General features: G+C 28.6%; 1 protein-coding gene across 1 annotated transcript in view; it reads right to left on the bottom strand.

The window, feature by feature from the left end:
- LOC101238797 (sodium-dependent neutral amino acid transporter B(0)AT2) overlaps positions 1 to 17,187 on the bottom strand; it is a 40,431-nt gene that overhangs the window by 13,188 nt on the left and 10,056 nt on the right. The window contains exons 2-4 of the mRNA XM_065812203.1: positions 13,437 to 13,600; positions 10,956 to 11,512; positions 352 to 462 (exon numbers count right to left, since the gene is read on the bottom strand). Of these exons, the coding sequence (XP_065668275.1) occupies positions 352 to 462; positions 10,956 to 11,512; positions 13,437 to 13,569 (801 nt within the window). The 5' untranslated portion in view covers positions 13,570 to 13,600. The remainder of the gene's footprint in view (positions 1 to 351; positions 463 to 10,955; positions 11,513 to 13,436; positions 13,601 to 17,187) is intronic.

The following is a 17,187-nucleotide window of genomic DNA, read 5'->3' as shown; positions in this document are numbered from 1 at the left end:
AAAAAAAAAAAACATAAAAAAACCTTGAAGTTCACTACTGCAAGATCTTATAAAAGTTATTTAACATTTTAAGAATCCGTTGTTTACCTACATTTATTTTGGATACAAATCATCTACATTTAGTAGGCACAGAAATTATCTACATTTAGTATGCATACAAATTAAAGACTTTTGATTTTGTACTGATACACATTATATAAGTTTTGTTAATTTGTGAACTTCAATTGATTTTAATGAAGAAATATATTATAATGATATATAAAAAATATATTATAAAACAAGACAGATATTGAATATCTTTAAATTAAAAAAAATATATTTCATAAACCATGTTAAAAAAAAACAACTTACATCAGCTTTAAAAAAAACTTTTATTCCTTCTCCTGCACCTTCAAGAGTAACACCACGAAAAAATAGAATAATCAGTATAACATAAGGGAATGTTGCTGTAAGGTAAGCTGCCTGTAACATAAAACATATAAATACATAGGCACATTCATATTGTATCATAAACAAATATACAGCAGTGTTATATTATGCTCATATTTTCATTCAGCAGTAAAAGAAAACTATTCTTCTCAAATGACAACTGAAACTACAAATAAATAACAGACTGTTACCTAGCAGGACAACCAGACAATTGTCTACAGCAGATACTTAGATATAAAACTACTTTTTATAAATTTTTAATCTAAGAATCTATATAAATAATATTAAGAGTAACTTTAACTATATTATTATATTAACTATAACAAAACTTTTAAAAAGCTCATAAATAAGATTGCTAATAAAGTTCTTTGCAAATTAAATGTGCATACAAAGTGTTGAACATTTTCTAAACAAAATAAAAAGAAGTCTACTAAATTGAAATAATGTTCAGAGTAAAATAGTTTTATTCAAAATTTTATAGACTTTATTTTCTCTATGAGAAACAAATGTAAAGGATTTTTGATATTTCGTGTGGCAGTGTTCTTTAATTATCAAAAAAAATACTTTATTTAGTATTTAATTAAAGCATAACATTAGAATAATAAATTAAATATTAAAAATATTTCTACAAATGACATTTAACTGTTTTTCCTTTATTTAAACCCATTCTATGGGTTGACCTAAATAAATTATTAAAAAAAAAAAATTTAATACATTAGCAATGTTTTAGACACCTAAAGGGCAACTGAACATAAATCTAACATTATTATACTCATGCACATAATATACACACATAAACCTACATAATATATATATGTTCTTTTCTAATATTATGTATGTATATTTTCTAATATTATGTATGTATATTTTCTAATATTATGTATGTATATTTTCTAATATTATGTATGTATATTTTCTAATATTATGTATGTATATTTTCTAATATTATGTATGTATATTTTCTAATATTATGTATGTATATTTTCTAATATTATGTATGTATATTTTCTAATATTATGTATGTATATTTTCTAATATTATGTATGTATATTTTCTAATATTATGTATGTATATTTTCTAATATTATGTATGTATATTTTCTAATATTATGTATGTATATTTTCTAATATTATGTATGTATATTTTCTAATATTATGTATGTATATTTTCTAATATTATGTATGTATCTTTTCTAATATTATGTATGTATATTTTCTAATATTATATATTTTCTAATATTATGTATGTATATTTTCTAATATTATATATTTTCTAATATTATGTATGTATATTTTCTAATATTATATATTTTCTAATATTATGTATGTATATTTTCTAATATTATGTATGTATATTTTCTAATATTATGTATGTATATTTTCTAATATTATGTATGTATATTTTCTAATATTATGTATGTATATTTTCTAATATTATGTATTTTCTAATATTATGTATGTATATTTTCTAATATTATGTATATATATTTTCTAATATTATGTATGTATATTTTCTAATATTATGTATTTTCTAATATTATGTATGTATATTTTCTAATATTATGTATGTATATTTTCTAATATTATGTATGTATATTTTCTAATATTATGTATGTATATTTTCTAATATTATGTATGTATATTTTCTAATATTATGTATTTTCTAATAATATATATATTCTTTTCTCATCTTGTGATCTTAGCGTTGATGGTTATAATCCTTTAATTCACAAAGACTCCAATAGTCACATGCTTGGCCTGGGCATTTATATTCGTAAGAATTCAACCATTAGTTGTGAAACTAGGTTTGAATCCACAGACTATTCATTCATGTGCTTTCGTTTAGCACCACTTCACTCTATCTTTTTTCTTTTTGTTCTATATTGCTCTCCTTCATCTCAAGACTGCACTCTTTTTGATGTTACTTCTGATCATATTGACCAAGTGCTTTCTCTTTATCCATCAGCTAATATAGTTGTTGTCAGTGACTTTAATGCTCACCACTCTGAATGGCTTGGCTCTAGTGTCAGTGACTCTGCAGGCATTTAAGCCCACAACTTTTGCCTTTCTCAATCCCTAACTCAAATAGTCAACTTTCCAACTCATTTTCCAGACAACCCAAATCATTTACCTTCTCTACTCGACTTATGTCTTATTTCTGAACCTAGTCAGTGCTCAGTTTCTCCACATTCACCCTTAGGTGCTTCTGATCACAGTTTGATCTCTCTAAAACTTCTTCTTCATCACCTGAATCCCCCTATTATCGTACCTCTTACAACTACCTTAAAGCTGACTGGGACTCTTTCCGTGATTTTCTTTGTGATGGCTCTTGGGTAGAAATCTTTTGTCTTCCTGTCGACAAATGTGCTTCATTGCATGTGACAAATGCCTAGCATTGCATGTTTTTTATTCTTTAACTTCTTTTCCTCAAGCTTGAGTTAGTATTTTTGATGTGCAAATTTAAAAACAGCTTTCATTTCTGATATAATTTGGATAGTGGTTGAGGTTGTTGGTAAGCATGAAACCACACACAAGACGCTGCCCAACAATACCATCTGTTGATATATTGTCAGTTACATCCTTATTATTACTAAACCCCCGTTCAACCGATGCCTGTCCATGACTCTGAGTCAGAACCAACTTAATGACAGATAACAACTCTGGATACTTTTTGATGTCAATGTCTTTGAAGTAAAAATAATTGAAGCATTTATTTTTTTGATCATAGCTAATGGAAACATCCCACAATTCATTGCAAATTCTGATGACATAAACTTTGAGAACTGGTTGATAACTTTGTTTGAATAAGAAGCAATTAAAACTTCAAGTAAGATAAGATGATGCAGCAATGTTTTCATTTGATTCTAATTTTTTTTTAGGTGTGATCTGATCATAAAAATTTGGCAGCAAACAAGTACTCATTTTAACAACCACAGAATCAAGCGGACATCTTTTAAATAACTTTTCAGCAGCTGAAATCAAAATATGCATGCATTGAATTTTAAATTTTTTAACATCGTTAAAATAACTGCATCATTCTTTCTGAGCTTTGACAGTTTTGAGCAAGTCTCAATAGTTTCAGATTTAATGAACATTCTAAGAATACCCTTAACCAACTGCACAAGATCACCATTCATATGAGGTAACATTGGAGCATCTGTCTGATAGAGCTTCAGAAACAATTCAAATATGCTCACCAGGAAGCTAAAGAACTGGAATCTTACAAGGGAAGGTTCCTTTTTAACAGTATTTGCAACAAATTCATATAATTTAATGTCTAAAAGTAAACAGCCAAATGGCTGTTTACTTTTAGACAGAGCCTCACAATAAATTACAACTTTTATAATAGAAGACCAAATACTAATTATTCTTTCTGCTACCTTTTTGTCTTTAACACAACTGGTTGCGCAAAATGAAAGCGGGAACACAGAACCTTCAGTGATACTGATCGAGTCACTTCTTCTGGCAGAAGAATATAGATAAAGCAGCTTTTGAACATCTTTTAAATTTCCCAATCAGTTGATTATACACTTGTTTTGAAAGCATCATGAATTATTGTGTTGAGAACAGCAGCCTATATCAATAAGTTTGTGTTCGTCACATTTGTTTTGAACGTCTCTGTGAAATTTTAAGTTGACACTAGGTATATTCATAGAGACCTGAATAACCTTGCTGATAATAAGATCACTTATCGTTTTATTAAAATGATACAGCAAATCAAGTCTGGTACAATGTCCTATAAATGAAAAATCCCAATACCTCACTTTAACTTGCATTTTTTCTTCAATATTGGATGAGTATGAATTTTATTTAACAAGTTTGAGTTTTCTTGTTGAGTGATTTATTAAAGGACACAACAATCCAGGGAGACAGGCTTAGTTGTCGTTTAAGTAAAGTTTTGAAATGAGGCCCAAGTCCATGAGTGATGTTATACCCAACTTTATTTGGTCCCATTTGAAAAGATTTAGCAATCTCACTGTCAGGAAACATAGCTTGAAACAAATTAGTGGCATCTTTGTTTGAATTGTTAGAAATTTTATTTAAGCAATAATGCAATGCCCGTATAATTTCTGCACAAGTTTTATCAGTACTTGATACAATGAGTTCTAATAATTGTGGTTTTATAATGTATCCTTTTGAGAAATAACAGTTATCTTTAAATTAGACTCTTCCACCGAATTAGGTATATTATTATTTTTAGCAGCATACGGTTGCTAAAAATAATAATATACCTAAAAAAAAAATTGCTTGCAACTGTAGTATGCTTTATTCCTTTTTCGTGACTTTTTAGTGTTTGAATACCCATATTCAAAAGTTCAATTATTTTATGGCATAATTTGCATTTAACCTTGGCATTATCTTTCCCTTTCATCGGCCAAGAATCAAAATGAAGGTAATTGTTTAATCATGCTTCATTGAAATAGGGTTATTGTTTAACCATGCTTCATTGAAATAAACCTTTTTTTAATTAAAGAAATAGCTTTTAACGATCTAAATTGATCATTAAAAAAAGTAAATATATAAATAGTTTTTTTTATAAGTAAAAAAAAAAGAACATTATTGTAATAATAGAATAACAACATAGATAATTTGAATAAAAATTGTTTATTGAAACAATTTGTTACTTGATTCAAAAGCGTTTTTCATAATATAAAGACATTAGAAAATATCAAAGTTGTTTATTCCAAATGTAATTTCATTAAGAGTTAAAATGTAATTAGGAGTTTTAGTTTCTTATGTTTACTTGTTTATTTTGTTCTCTTTCATTAAGATTTTTTTTTTTTTTGTTAGTTTAGTTTGCTGTCATTTTCTTTTAAGTTTTTGTTAAGGTTTTCAGCACATTTTTATTACAATTTAAAAAAAAATTAAAAGCTGTGGTCAAATTGCGTGGTCATATAATGGCGTGCTAACATACGCCTTCTTGTGAAACACTGTAGGGTATTTTTTTAATTGTCAAAATAAATTAATGGATGGCACCAACAGTATCATAATTGGTTAATTATAACACAAGTAACTTCCCAATCAGAATTCCCCAACTTTTCCCTGACTATCTGATTAAAAAAAATTACCTGACTTTTCCAGGTTTTCCAGGTTTTTAGCCAAAATTAACTAATTTTCCAGATTTTCCAGGTACAGTACAAACCCTGTGTGGTGTTTGGACTTTCCACAATAAGTTTCAATAATATCATTTTCTTATTTAAGTATTTTTTACAACCAGATACTTTCATACTACCACTAGAAAAATTTCAAGGTTTACAAAATAATTTAGGAACTTAATTAAAAATATATATGAATAAAAATATTTTATTAAATTTTTATTATTGTAAAATCATTCTATTATTTAATTGGTAAAAACTTTCTTGATAAAAAATTTTTTTTTTTTAAATTCTTAAAAAGTTTTTAGGAAAACCAAGAATTTCCAAGAACTATTTTTAACAAGTAAGACATTAGTGTCATTTTTTTGGGTTAAAACTACTAAAGTAAAAACTCTAGTGTCTGCATTAAGGTGGGCTGGAAAAACTGTCTTGAAAACTAGGAAACAACAGGGCGTGCAATAGTTGCTCCATGACCTTGTTAGTTATTGTGCAAAATATTTTGAATTTTGGAAGTCATCTTGTGGTGCCCCAGGGCGTCCCAATTTTATGACTGCCAAATGGCCCAATTTGGTTTTAAAATGGTATAGCTTCCAATCAAGTACTACCAAAAGCAACCATAATTATAATTAAGGGCAGTGAAACAGAGTCAGATAGTTAGGTAATGCAACAGACAGTTGTAAATATTCTTTGCTTTCTCTATTATCACTCATTCGTAACGAAAATAAAGTAAATACTATACAATTAACTTAATGTACTTTTCGGCAAAAAAAAGAATGTCGGAAGTTAATATGACACCCAGTAGCAAACCAAAGAATTTGACTAATGCTTAGGTAAGCAGTACGACTATATTTATTACATTATTGCATTATTACATAACCGTAACCCTATCATTATTACGTGACAGAACTTAGCAAACCATGCTAACTTGAGAAGAGTTAGGGTTAAAGTAAAAGTTAGAGTTGGGGTTAGGGTTAAAGTTTACATGCATCGGCTGCTTCTCAGCAATAACTGAATTCATGTTGTTTATGTTTTCAGGAAACGGAAAAGTGCAATACTACACCCCGCAGCGCATCGAAAAAGCCGACAAGAATTTCTCAATGCTGTCCGGTTTTCGGTTATCTGTCCAGAGACAAAGAGACCCAGCTGCCAACAAAGTCGGATACAATGCGAACCTTTTTGCAGATACAACGAGAGATGAAAGTGACAGACAGTGCTCTAGATCCTGCAGTTTCCACAGTCACAGAAAGAACAGTGCAACATATCGAGCATATATGGATCAAAGCATCAATCCCGGTAATATCACACAAGAGAATTGTAGAGAAAATCAGAATGCTCCACAGCAATTACAGAAACTTGCTAAAACCATATAAATCCAGACAATGTGACACCAAGCGACTTAAAAGATTTGCTACCGAAACAGATCTGCAACTATTTGATATTGCAATCTGCAAATGTATCAATTTTCCAAGTTGCAGATCCACACTTGAGCATAAGGTGCCGCCTGCGGAGAGAAGCTTCTTGACGGACCAACAAAATCAACGAAAAATGATGATCGGCGTTGATGTAAGAACTACAAAAAAAATCGTGTTACGACAAAAACGCCAAAAACGAGTTGATGATTTCATGGAAAAACATTGCAAATGTATCCAAATTGATGAACAAGTTGACAATGTAAATGTTTTGGCAACGTGAACAAATGCAACTTGAACTACCAAATGTAGCTAAGATGTGTGACAGATATAAAGTTCCAGGTCATTGTGCAGCAGCTATTGTCAGTGCAACATTGCAAGATGTGGGCCTTATACACAAGGGGGACACATCAATGGTAATAGATAAGAATAAATCTGGCAGAGAACAGCGAAAAGTCAGAAAGCGATTACAAACCCAGGCATTCCAGCAAAAACTGAATGGACTCTATTTCGATGGCTGCAAAGATAAGACCAGAGTACAAACTAGAAAAAGTAACAAAAACCATGGACGGATTATTGTAAAAGAACATGTGTGTCTAGTTCGCAAGCCAAATTTAGAGTACCTAGGCCATATTACACCTTCAAGTAGAGGAGCCAAGACCATAACTACAGGTATCTGGGACTTTCTAAAGGAGAATAAAGTCAAAACAGAGGATCTAATGGCTATTGGGTACGATGGCACTAATGTCAATACCGGCACACACCGAGGTGCGATCAGTTTGCTCGAAAAGCGCCTTGGTAGACCCCTTCAGTGGTTTGTCTGCTTATTGCATGTAAATGAATTACCGCTGAGGCATCTGATTACTCATATAATGGAGTTAGGAGCAGAGGCGTAGTGGCGCCAGAGGTTATGGGGGATTCCCACATGGGCTTTTTACTTTCTCATCTAAATATGGGCCTTTTGGCAAATTTTAATTTTTTCTACATTTTAAAGAAATTCCACAATCATTTACAATATTTATGTTTTCACAAATCAAATTTTATTAATCCCTTGATTTTAAGGGCGGAATGCAAGAAGCAAACTTGAGTCAAGTTCGACTTGAACTTCACATTGTAACCAATAGCAGCAGAGTATGGGTGTTCCCCTCAAAAAATACTCTGCCGCTATTGGTTACAAAGTAAAGTTCAAGTCGAACTTGACTCAAATTCGCTTCTTGCATTCCACCCTAAGTCTTCAACTTTGAGCACAATTATATTAGTATTTAGCATAATAATAATATTGCTCTGAAAACATAGTAGATATTTTAAGGCGTACTATGATATTTTTTTCATAAGAAAAATTATGAACCCATAAACAGTTTTTAATGATCGTAATGTTGGCAAAATAAATTTAAAAAAGTCCGCAGACCCATATTATTATTGTTGGACTTAAATTAACTTAATTTAAAATTTAACCCCAAAATATTTTTTTAAATGAATTAAAACGCAATACAATTACTATATAGTAATTGTATTGCGTTTTAGTAATTTAAGAAAAATGTTTTGGTGTTAAATTTTAAATTAAGTTTTATATAAATAAGTATCGAAGTCATGTTTTGCATTTTTGTAACGTTTCGAAACAGATATAAAATTGTTTTATACTAAATAAAGTTTTTTATTTTTATACAGTTTATATTATTGTATGTAAGTAAACAAATTACTCCGTAATATCCTGTCCTCAGACAGATTAAAAAAAGGATGATGGCTGTACAAAAAGTACATTTAAAGAAGATATGTTTTATGCAAACTTTAAATTATGTATTATATAAATACACAAATAAAACCTTTAAAAAATAGCGTAAAACCATATTATTTAATGAATTTTTTTAAATTGAGGTGTGGGAGTACCGCAAATATTTTCAAATACAATTTGATTTTACACCTTAACAATTTACTTATTTACAACACAATTTTATAACTATTAATTATTTTAATAGTTATAATATTATTTAAATTTTTTTATTTTCATTATTTTAATTTTGTTTTATTTTTGAAATGAAAAAACAATAAAATAGCATTTTTGGAAAAAATATGTAATACTTTCAATTAAGTAACTGCTAAATGAAACAACGTTATAAAAACTTTTATGATAAATTATGTCAATAACGGCACCATTTTTAGACCGGCATTTTTGCTGTTGTGAGTTTATGCGAAAATGTTAAAAAAATTAAAACACTAAATTAAACAAAAGCATAAACTATCTATAAAAAGAATTTCTTATTTTTGAAGATTTTCAATATTTATTTTAGAAAAAAAATTATATATAATTTAAAAAAATTTATATTATTATACAATAAAATATATATCATTATATAGTAATAGAAAAACTAAAATCTTTGATTTTTAATTTTGTGTTAGGTTATGTTCTTCAAACAATAAAATACTAATCGTATCTGCTTGTGGTAAATGGTGTTTTAAGAAAATCAAAACAAAAACGTGGTTGCTGCATCGTATATATATATATACATATACATTTTTTTTTTCGTATGGGCCTTTACATCAAGCATATATGGTAAAATACTGGAAATATAGGCCTTTTAATTAAAATCCTGCATGGGCTTTTTAGAGCCACCACGCCTCTGGTTACGAGTGGTCCAAAATTGTTTTCTGGACCCATTGGAAGTTTATTACCGACATGTGAAGAATTGCCCATTTTACCATTTGTGGCTTTAAAGTTTGACAACTGTCCTCCTGTGGATTTTGCTGACTTGAGCACGGATCAAAAATATTTGTTCAACATGTGTAAAGCAGTAGAGACTGGGCAATGTCTTGAAGATCTTGCGTTGCAAAAGCCCGGGCCGGTGGTACATTCAAGTTGGTTGACTACCACTAACAGGCTGCTTCGGTTATATGTAGCAACAGCTATTCCTTCCAAGAATCTTGTGGAACTTGTCACGTATGTCATGACTGTGTATGCACCACTATGGTTCCACATTAAAGTCAGGTCGGTGTGCACGGAAGGATCGCGACATGTGGAGACTAATACAGTTTTCCAGATACATGAAACCGGAACTCAAAGTGATTGTTGATCCCGTAATTGCCAAAAACGGTTCTTTTGCCATTCTGAGAACATCTTGTTGGCAATGCTAGCTGATGAAAGAGACCACATCAGAGAGCTGGACTGCAGACGGATACTTGCTGTACGGAAGGAGAATGCATCAGAAGCACTGCGACAATTTTGAGTTCCAAGTTTAAACTTCAATGCCAGAGATTACATTGACCTGGTAAACTGGAACAACGAACACCACTGTGAACCTCCGATGACAAAACACTTGGCTGAAGCAGAGCTACAAGACTGCGTTAAGAACAGGAACAACCAGCTTGTTAGGAGCCTGCCACAATTTCCCTGCCACACCCAAGCCACCCAGCAACATATTCGTCTAGTGACTGAGGTTTCGGCAGCAGTTTGCACTGAACAACGAGACATTATGGTATTGAATCCAGAAAGAAAATGAAAACGTTTGACAACAAAGCACAATACAGACTTTAACATTTTATTTGCATGTGTAGTGTGTACTTGTGTACTGTTTAGTACAAGTATTTTAAGTAACTAAATTAAACATTGCTTAGTTGTATGTAAAATGCCAGAAAACTACAAAACTGCATAAATTTGGTGATATTTCAAGAGTGTTGGGGGCACCCCAATACCAACAAATTTATGAGCTCTACTTTTTTTAATTCACTAATGCTACTATGGAGTAACTATTCCACCCCGTGCCAATTATAGATTTGCAAATTTTTTTTTTACATTACTTTCAGCCCACCTTAGTCTGCATTGAGTACTTCTTTAACTAACTCTATAAATACAAGCCTTATTATAAAATAATATAAAATATATAAATATAAGTATAATAAAGTTAAATGTCAAAAATTTAAACTCAATTAGCATTTTACTACAAGCAATATGCATGTTAGTCAATATGTATTAGTATGATTATCTGTATTTATTGATAAAATTAATAATTAAACAATAATAAATTTACCTTGCCACTTGACTTGACTCCTTTTAGAACACACATATATACCAATACCCATGCAAGCAATAAACATCCAAACATTCTCCAGTTCAGTACACCGCTTGAATGAAGATTTGAAGAAACTTGCAAAACATTATTATACCAATAATATTGAGCTGAGTCTCGAACACAACAATCAGGAAAATCATTGTATTGATGCTGCAAGTAATTTGTTAAATTTGAAATATTAGGATCAGACTGATTTTGACTTTTCAACACTGTTAAATTAGACTCCAAATTAAAATAACTCTGGTAATTTAAACAAAATTTTTGTTGCCAAGGTAGTTCACTTGTAAAAGATATAAAAAGATAATAAAAACACCATGTTATTATCACAATGTAATAAGAACACATAGCAAAAGATACCAACATGCAAGAGATACCAACCCCAAATAAGGCAGGGTGGATATTATTCCAGCAATAAACAGCACTTTTTTGCATTCTTTGTCCAATTGCAAACTCTATCACAAAGAGAGGAAGTCCTTGAAATACCATCATTATAAAATATGGTACCAAAAATGCACCTGAAAGTATTGTAATACAAATTATTTTCAAACTACTACTAAAAACTTGTAAACACCTTTCTTTTTTTCTTCAAACAAATTCACTCCTAACAGCGCAGTGAGGAGTTAAGAGAAATTGAGTTTTGGGTAATGGAATTAATGATAACTTATTTGAGCACAATTTTGTGCCTATGAACACAAATCTAAAAATTGTCCAAACAAGAAACTTAAATACTGTTTACCCTGCTGCAGAGAGAATGGCAAAGATTGTCATTTACAATATGACCATTATGTCTATATATACAGCAATTAAAGAAAGGATTGGAAAACAAATAAGATACCAACCAAAGACAGATAGAATACTTGAATAAGTTCTGGTCGATATAAATGGTTTAATCGACAAAATAAATGGGGTAGAACAATTTGCAATGGATTTTAAAAGTATATATATTATGATATATATACTTTTCCTCATCAAATCTTGATAAATGAGTTTATTGACTGTTATGGATCTTATATAAATAATGTAAACATTAAGTATGAAGAAGTTGTTATTATGAGAGCTTTCGACATTGAAGTTCTAAGAGGAATAAGCGTCTCAAAAAAGTAGAAAAAAGTGAACAAGAACCCTAGTTTAAAGATCATAAGCCATTCTAGTTACAGTCAACTCTACAAGAAATATTGAATATAAAAGTACCTGTATTGATCAAATCATTTAGGTACCAAGTATAAATTTGATGTTAAAGTTGAGAAATGTGACAATTTGTAAGTAAAATATAAAACTATTAAACTCTACGACAATATGAATTATCAAAATGTCATGTGTCAAATACAATATGGAAAATACAAAAAATGAAAAAATGAATAATAATTCAATAATCAGTAAGAACCATGAATTCCTCATCAAAAGTATTATTGATATCCAAATTTCAATAAAAAGTCACAGAAAAAATGAAGTTAAAAATCACATTATGGTAGACAAAAATGTTAAAGGTTTATATAAAAGTTCAGAAATATATCTCAAGAAACACTTGATTAACTTGAATAGAGTACACAAGGAACAAAAACAATATGTAAAGAAATTAGTGTATCTATTTTTAAAAAACAATATCCTTCAATTAAAAATAAACTTATAAAGTTAGTTAATCTATCGTTACAGATGGTATAGTACCTGGTAAGTGGGATAAGTCTACTATAATACGTCCTCAAGATATGAGACCTATTAACATCCTCTCCGTCAATGAAAAATTGCTTGAAATGTGTGTTCATACTCACCTATCTAACTACTTTGAAGTAAATATTCTAATTAATAAAAACCAATTTGGATTCTGGATAGGTTGCTCAACATAAACAGCTATTTAAACTATTGTCTCTAAATAGAAATTTTTAATTAATGCTAATAAATTTGAAATAGCCATAATGTTAGATTTAAAAAAGGCATTTGAAACAATTAACAGAAGACTTTTAGTTAATAAATTAAAAAAACAAAATGTGAGAGGAAAAATGCTTAATGGGTAAATAAAATCTTGGACCCCTACTCTTAATAATCTATATGAATGACATCAATCTATTTGCAGATGACACCTTAGAGTGCTTTGAAGGAGAAAACTCCTATAAAACACTGAATAAGCTTAACAAAAGCTTAGAGGAGCTTAAAGAGTGGTTGCGTTAAAATGGTCTCTAATAAAACAATAATAAATTTACTAGGGCTACCGGACCCTCAATAATATTGTTTATGAGAATAAGGTTTTTATTATCTATAAAAAAAAATTTGATTATATTGATCTTCTATACTATTTTAATAAAATTTATGTCATAGATTTTATTAAAATAAAGAACTCTCTTTTGCTTTTGTGTCAAACTATAAAACAAATTACTTTTGAAAAATGTTGTGAATAAATATATGCTAATATGTGAGTTAAAACAACATAAATACAAAAACTACCTCCTCCATTTTTTTGACAAAGATAAGGAAATCTCCAAACATTTCCCACACCAACAGCTAATCCCACTGATGCCAAGATAAACTCTGACTTATTACTCCATGTTTCACGCTTGTTTTTTTTTTTGGTTTTCATGATCACAGTATGAAATAATTATTTTTGATGCCTATAGATTATAGATTTTATATTATTATTATTATTATTATTATTATTATTATTATTATTATTATTATTATTATATATATATATATATATATATATATATATATATATATATATATATATATATTATATATATATATAATTGTATTAGATATATATGTATATATATTAGATATATATGTATATATTATCTAAAACAAGCATGTATTTAGTAAAAATGCAATAATATATTACTTTATAAACAGATGTAATATATATATATATATATATATATATATATATATATATATATATATATATATATATATATATATATATATATATATATATATATATATATATATATATATATATATATATATATATATATATATATATATATATATATATATATATATATATATATATATATATATATATATATATATATATATATATATATATGTATATATATATATATATATATATATATATATATATATATATATATATATATATATATATATATATATATATATATATATATATATATATAAATTAGTAAAAAACACTTATTTAACTTTTATCTTAATATGCAACAATTAAACAAATTAACATTTTTTTATAATAATTTATAACTTCCTGTAAAATATTTTTTTCTATAAACTGAATTTTTTTTGAGATTTAGTAACTCTTCCTGATGATCTAGCAATGGTGAAACTTAAAGTAGAAGATAAAAGTTAGATAAGTGTTTTTTACTAATTTACTATTGCTCTATTCTTTGAGAACATTGAGCACTCTATTTGTAAAATACACTAACATAATTTACATATATATATATATATATATATATATATATATATATGTAAATTATGTTAGTGTATTTTACAAATAGAGTGCTCAATGTTCTTAAAGAACACAGCAATGATAAATTAGTAAAAAACACTTATCTAACTTTTATCTTCTACTTTAAGTTTCACCATTGCTGGATCATCAGGAAGAGTTACTAAATCTCAAAAAAAATTCAGTTTATATAAAAAAATATTTTACAGGTTATAAATTATTATTAAAAAAATTTTAATTTGTTTAATTGTTGCATATTAAGATAAAAGTTAGATAAGTGTTTTTTACTAATTTATATATATATATATATTTATATATATATATATATATATATATATATATATATATATATATATATATATATATATACATATATATATATATATATATATATATATATATATATATATATATATATATATATATATATATATAATATATATATATATAATATATATATATATAATATATATATATATATAATGTATATATATATATATATATATATATATTATATATATATATATATATATATATATATATATATATATATATATATATATATATATATATTTAGATATATATATACTCCTAGCAAGGCTGGGAGCAAACACTATTTAAATTATTGAGCAATCGCGACTATAGTTAAATTCTACAGTATTAATGGAAAAAAACTATATGATTAACATGTAAAAACATGAAAAAAACTACATGATGATTCACAAGATTGTGTTTTTGATTGATGGAACAAGAGATGATACTTTGTTTGAATAATGGCCAATAGTACTTTGAGAAAACAGAAGAAGCAACATTATGACAATAGGAGAGAGGCGACAAGTTTGCAGATAGTGCAGGTCCAACTATATTTTAAAATCTTCTCTAGAAGAGAAAGAGCATAATTAGAATAATTAGTCTTAATATGAAAACAGAATTATATACAAGAACAAATGAGATTTATAGAGGTAGAGAATGGAATCAGAAGTAAGGAAACCGCAAGCACAACAAAGAGGCAACATTAGCAGATGCTAATTTTGCAATGGATTGTATATATGGCATCTATGAGAGGTCTGTAGTGAATGATAATCAGAGAAGACATAAAGTAGAAGACTAAGTAAGAATATTGCCATTCAACAATATAGGAATAGCAACAGTATTGTGATAAACGTTAGTAGTAAATAACGGGGTTTTGTTTGTTTAGCTAAAATTCATTAGCCACTTTTAAATTTGCTGATAGTATTATCTATCATTCGTTTATAATTAGTAATGAGGCAATTGCTTGGACTGTTAGATAGTGTACTGAGTACTACCTGTGCTTTGAGTCAAGTTCATTAACCAATTTAAAATACGACTAAAGTATCAAAAACTATAAAACTCAAAAAACCATTGCCATCCATAAGTTTTCTAAATCTATCCTTCACTAATATTTATGGTCTTCAAAGTAACCTTTCTTCTGTTGAGTCTTATTTCTTGCAATGCTCACCAGATCTATATGCTCTTTGTGAGACTAATTTGAGTTCAGTTATCTCATCCTGTGAGTTAGTGTTGATAGTTATCTTACTCAAATAGTGACTATTGGTCTGGCTGTTAACATTCATAAAAATTCATCCATTTGGCTGGAAACTAGATTTGAATCTACAGACTATTCTTTCGTGTACTTTTGTTTAGCACCACTTCACTTTATCACCTTTGTTCCATATTGCTCTCCTTCATCTCAAAACTGCACTCTTTTTGATGTTATTTCTGATCATTCGAAGTTATTTCTGATCAATTGACCAAGCTTTTTCTCCTTGTCCTTCAGCCAAAATCGTTGTTATTGGTGACTTGAATGTTCATCACGCTGAATGTCATGGTTCTAGTGTCAGTGACTCTGCAAGCACTAAGGCCCACAAGTTTTGCCTTTCTCAATCCCTAACACAAATAATCAACTTTCCAGACAATCCAAATCATTTACCTTTTCTACCGGACTATGTCTTGTTTCTAATCCTAGTCAGTGCTCAGTTTCTTCACATTCACCTTTACATGCTTTTGATCACAGTTTGATCTCCCTATAAAATATAATTTCGTTCTTCTTCATTATCAGATCCCCCTATCATCCTACCTCTTACAACTACCTTAAAGATGACTGGGAATCTTTCCATGATTTTCTTCATGATGGTTCTTGGGTAGATTTCTTTTGTATTTCTGCTGAAAAATGTGCTTCTTATGTAACTTCTTGGATTCAGGCTGGCATGCAATCTTTTATTCCCTCTCAACAATTCCAGGTCAAGCCTCACTTTTCTCCATTACTTTCCTCTCATTGTGCTGCTGCAATTTCCAGTTGTAACCATTACTTACATATCTATCGCTAAAACAGCTCTTTAGATAATAGACTTCTGTTTACTATTAATAGAAGCCATAGTTAAAAGGTTTTGTCTAACTACAAAGCCCGCTATTCTCAGGTTACAAATTCTTGTATTTTATCTCCAAAATTAGGCTCCAGAGGCTTCTGGAGAATTTTCAACAGTGTCTATAATAAGGGAAAATCTGTTATTTCTCCACCTTTACATGATTCAGATTTTGTTACCTCACCTAAAGACTTAACTGTTTGCTAAGAACGTATCATCAATCTCATATCTTGATTTCACTAATCACGTCCTACCTAATGTAACACAGTCTTATCTGGTTCTTGCAACTGGTCTCCAGTAGATTGCTCCAATAAGCTTAGATTCGGTTTTTCCCAGGTAAATCTTGGGTTGGTGGCGCGAGATGACAAATAGATACTATAAAACC

The sequence above is a fragment of the Hydra vulgaris genome, chromosome 12 (assembly GCF_038396675.1).
Source record: "Hydra vulgaris chromosome 12, alternate assembly HydraT2T_AEP".
Classification (NCBI taxonomy): Eukaryota; Metazoa; Cnidaria; class Hydrozoa; order Anthoathecata; family Hydridae; genus Hydra; species Hydra vulgaris.
Note: the sequence above shows the minus strand (reverse complement) of the source record. Positions and strands in the feature narration are given on the sequence as shown.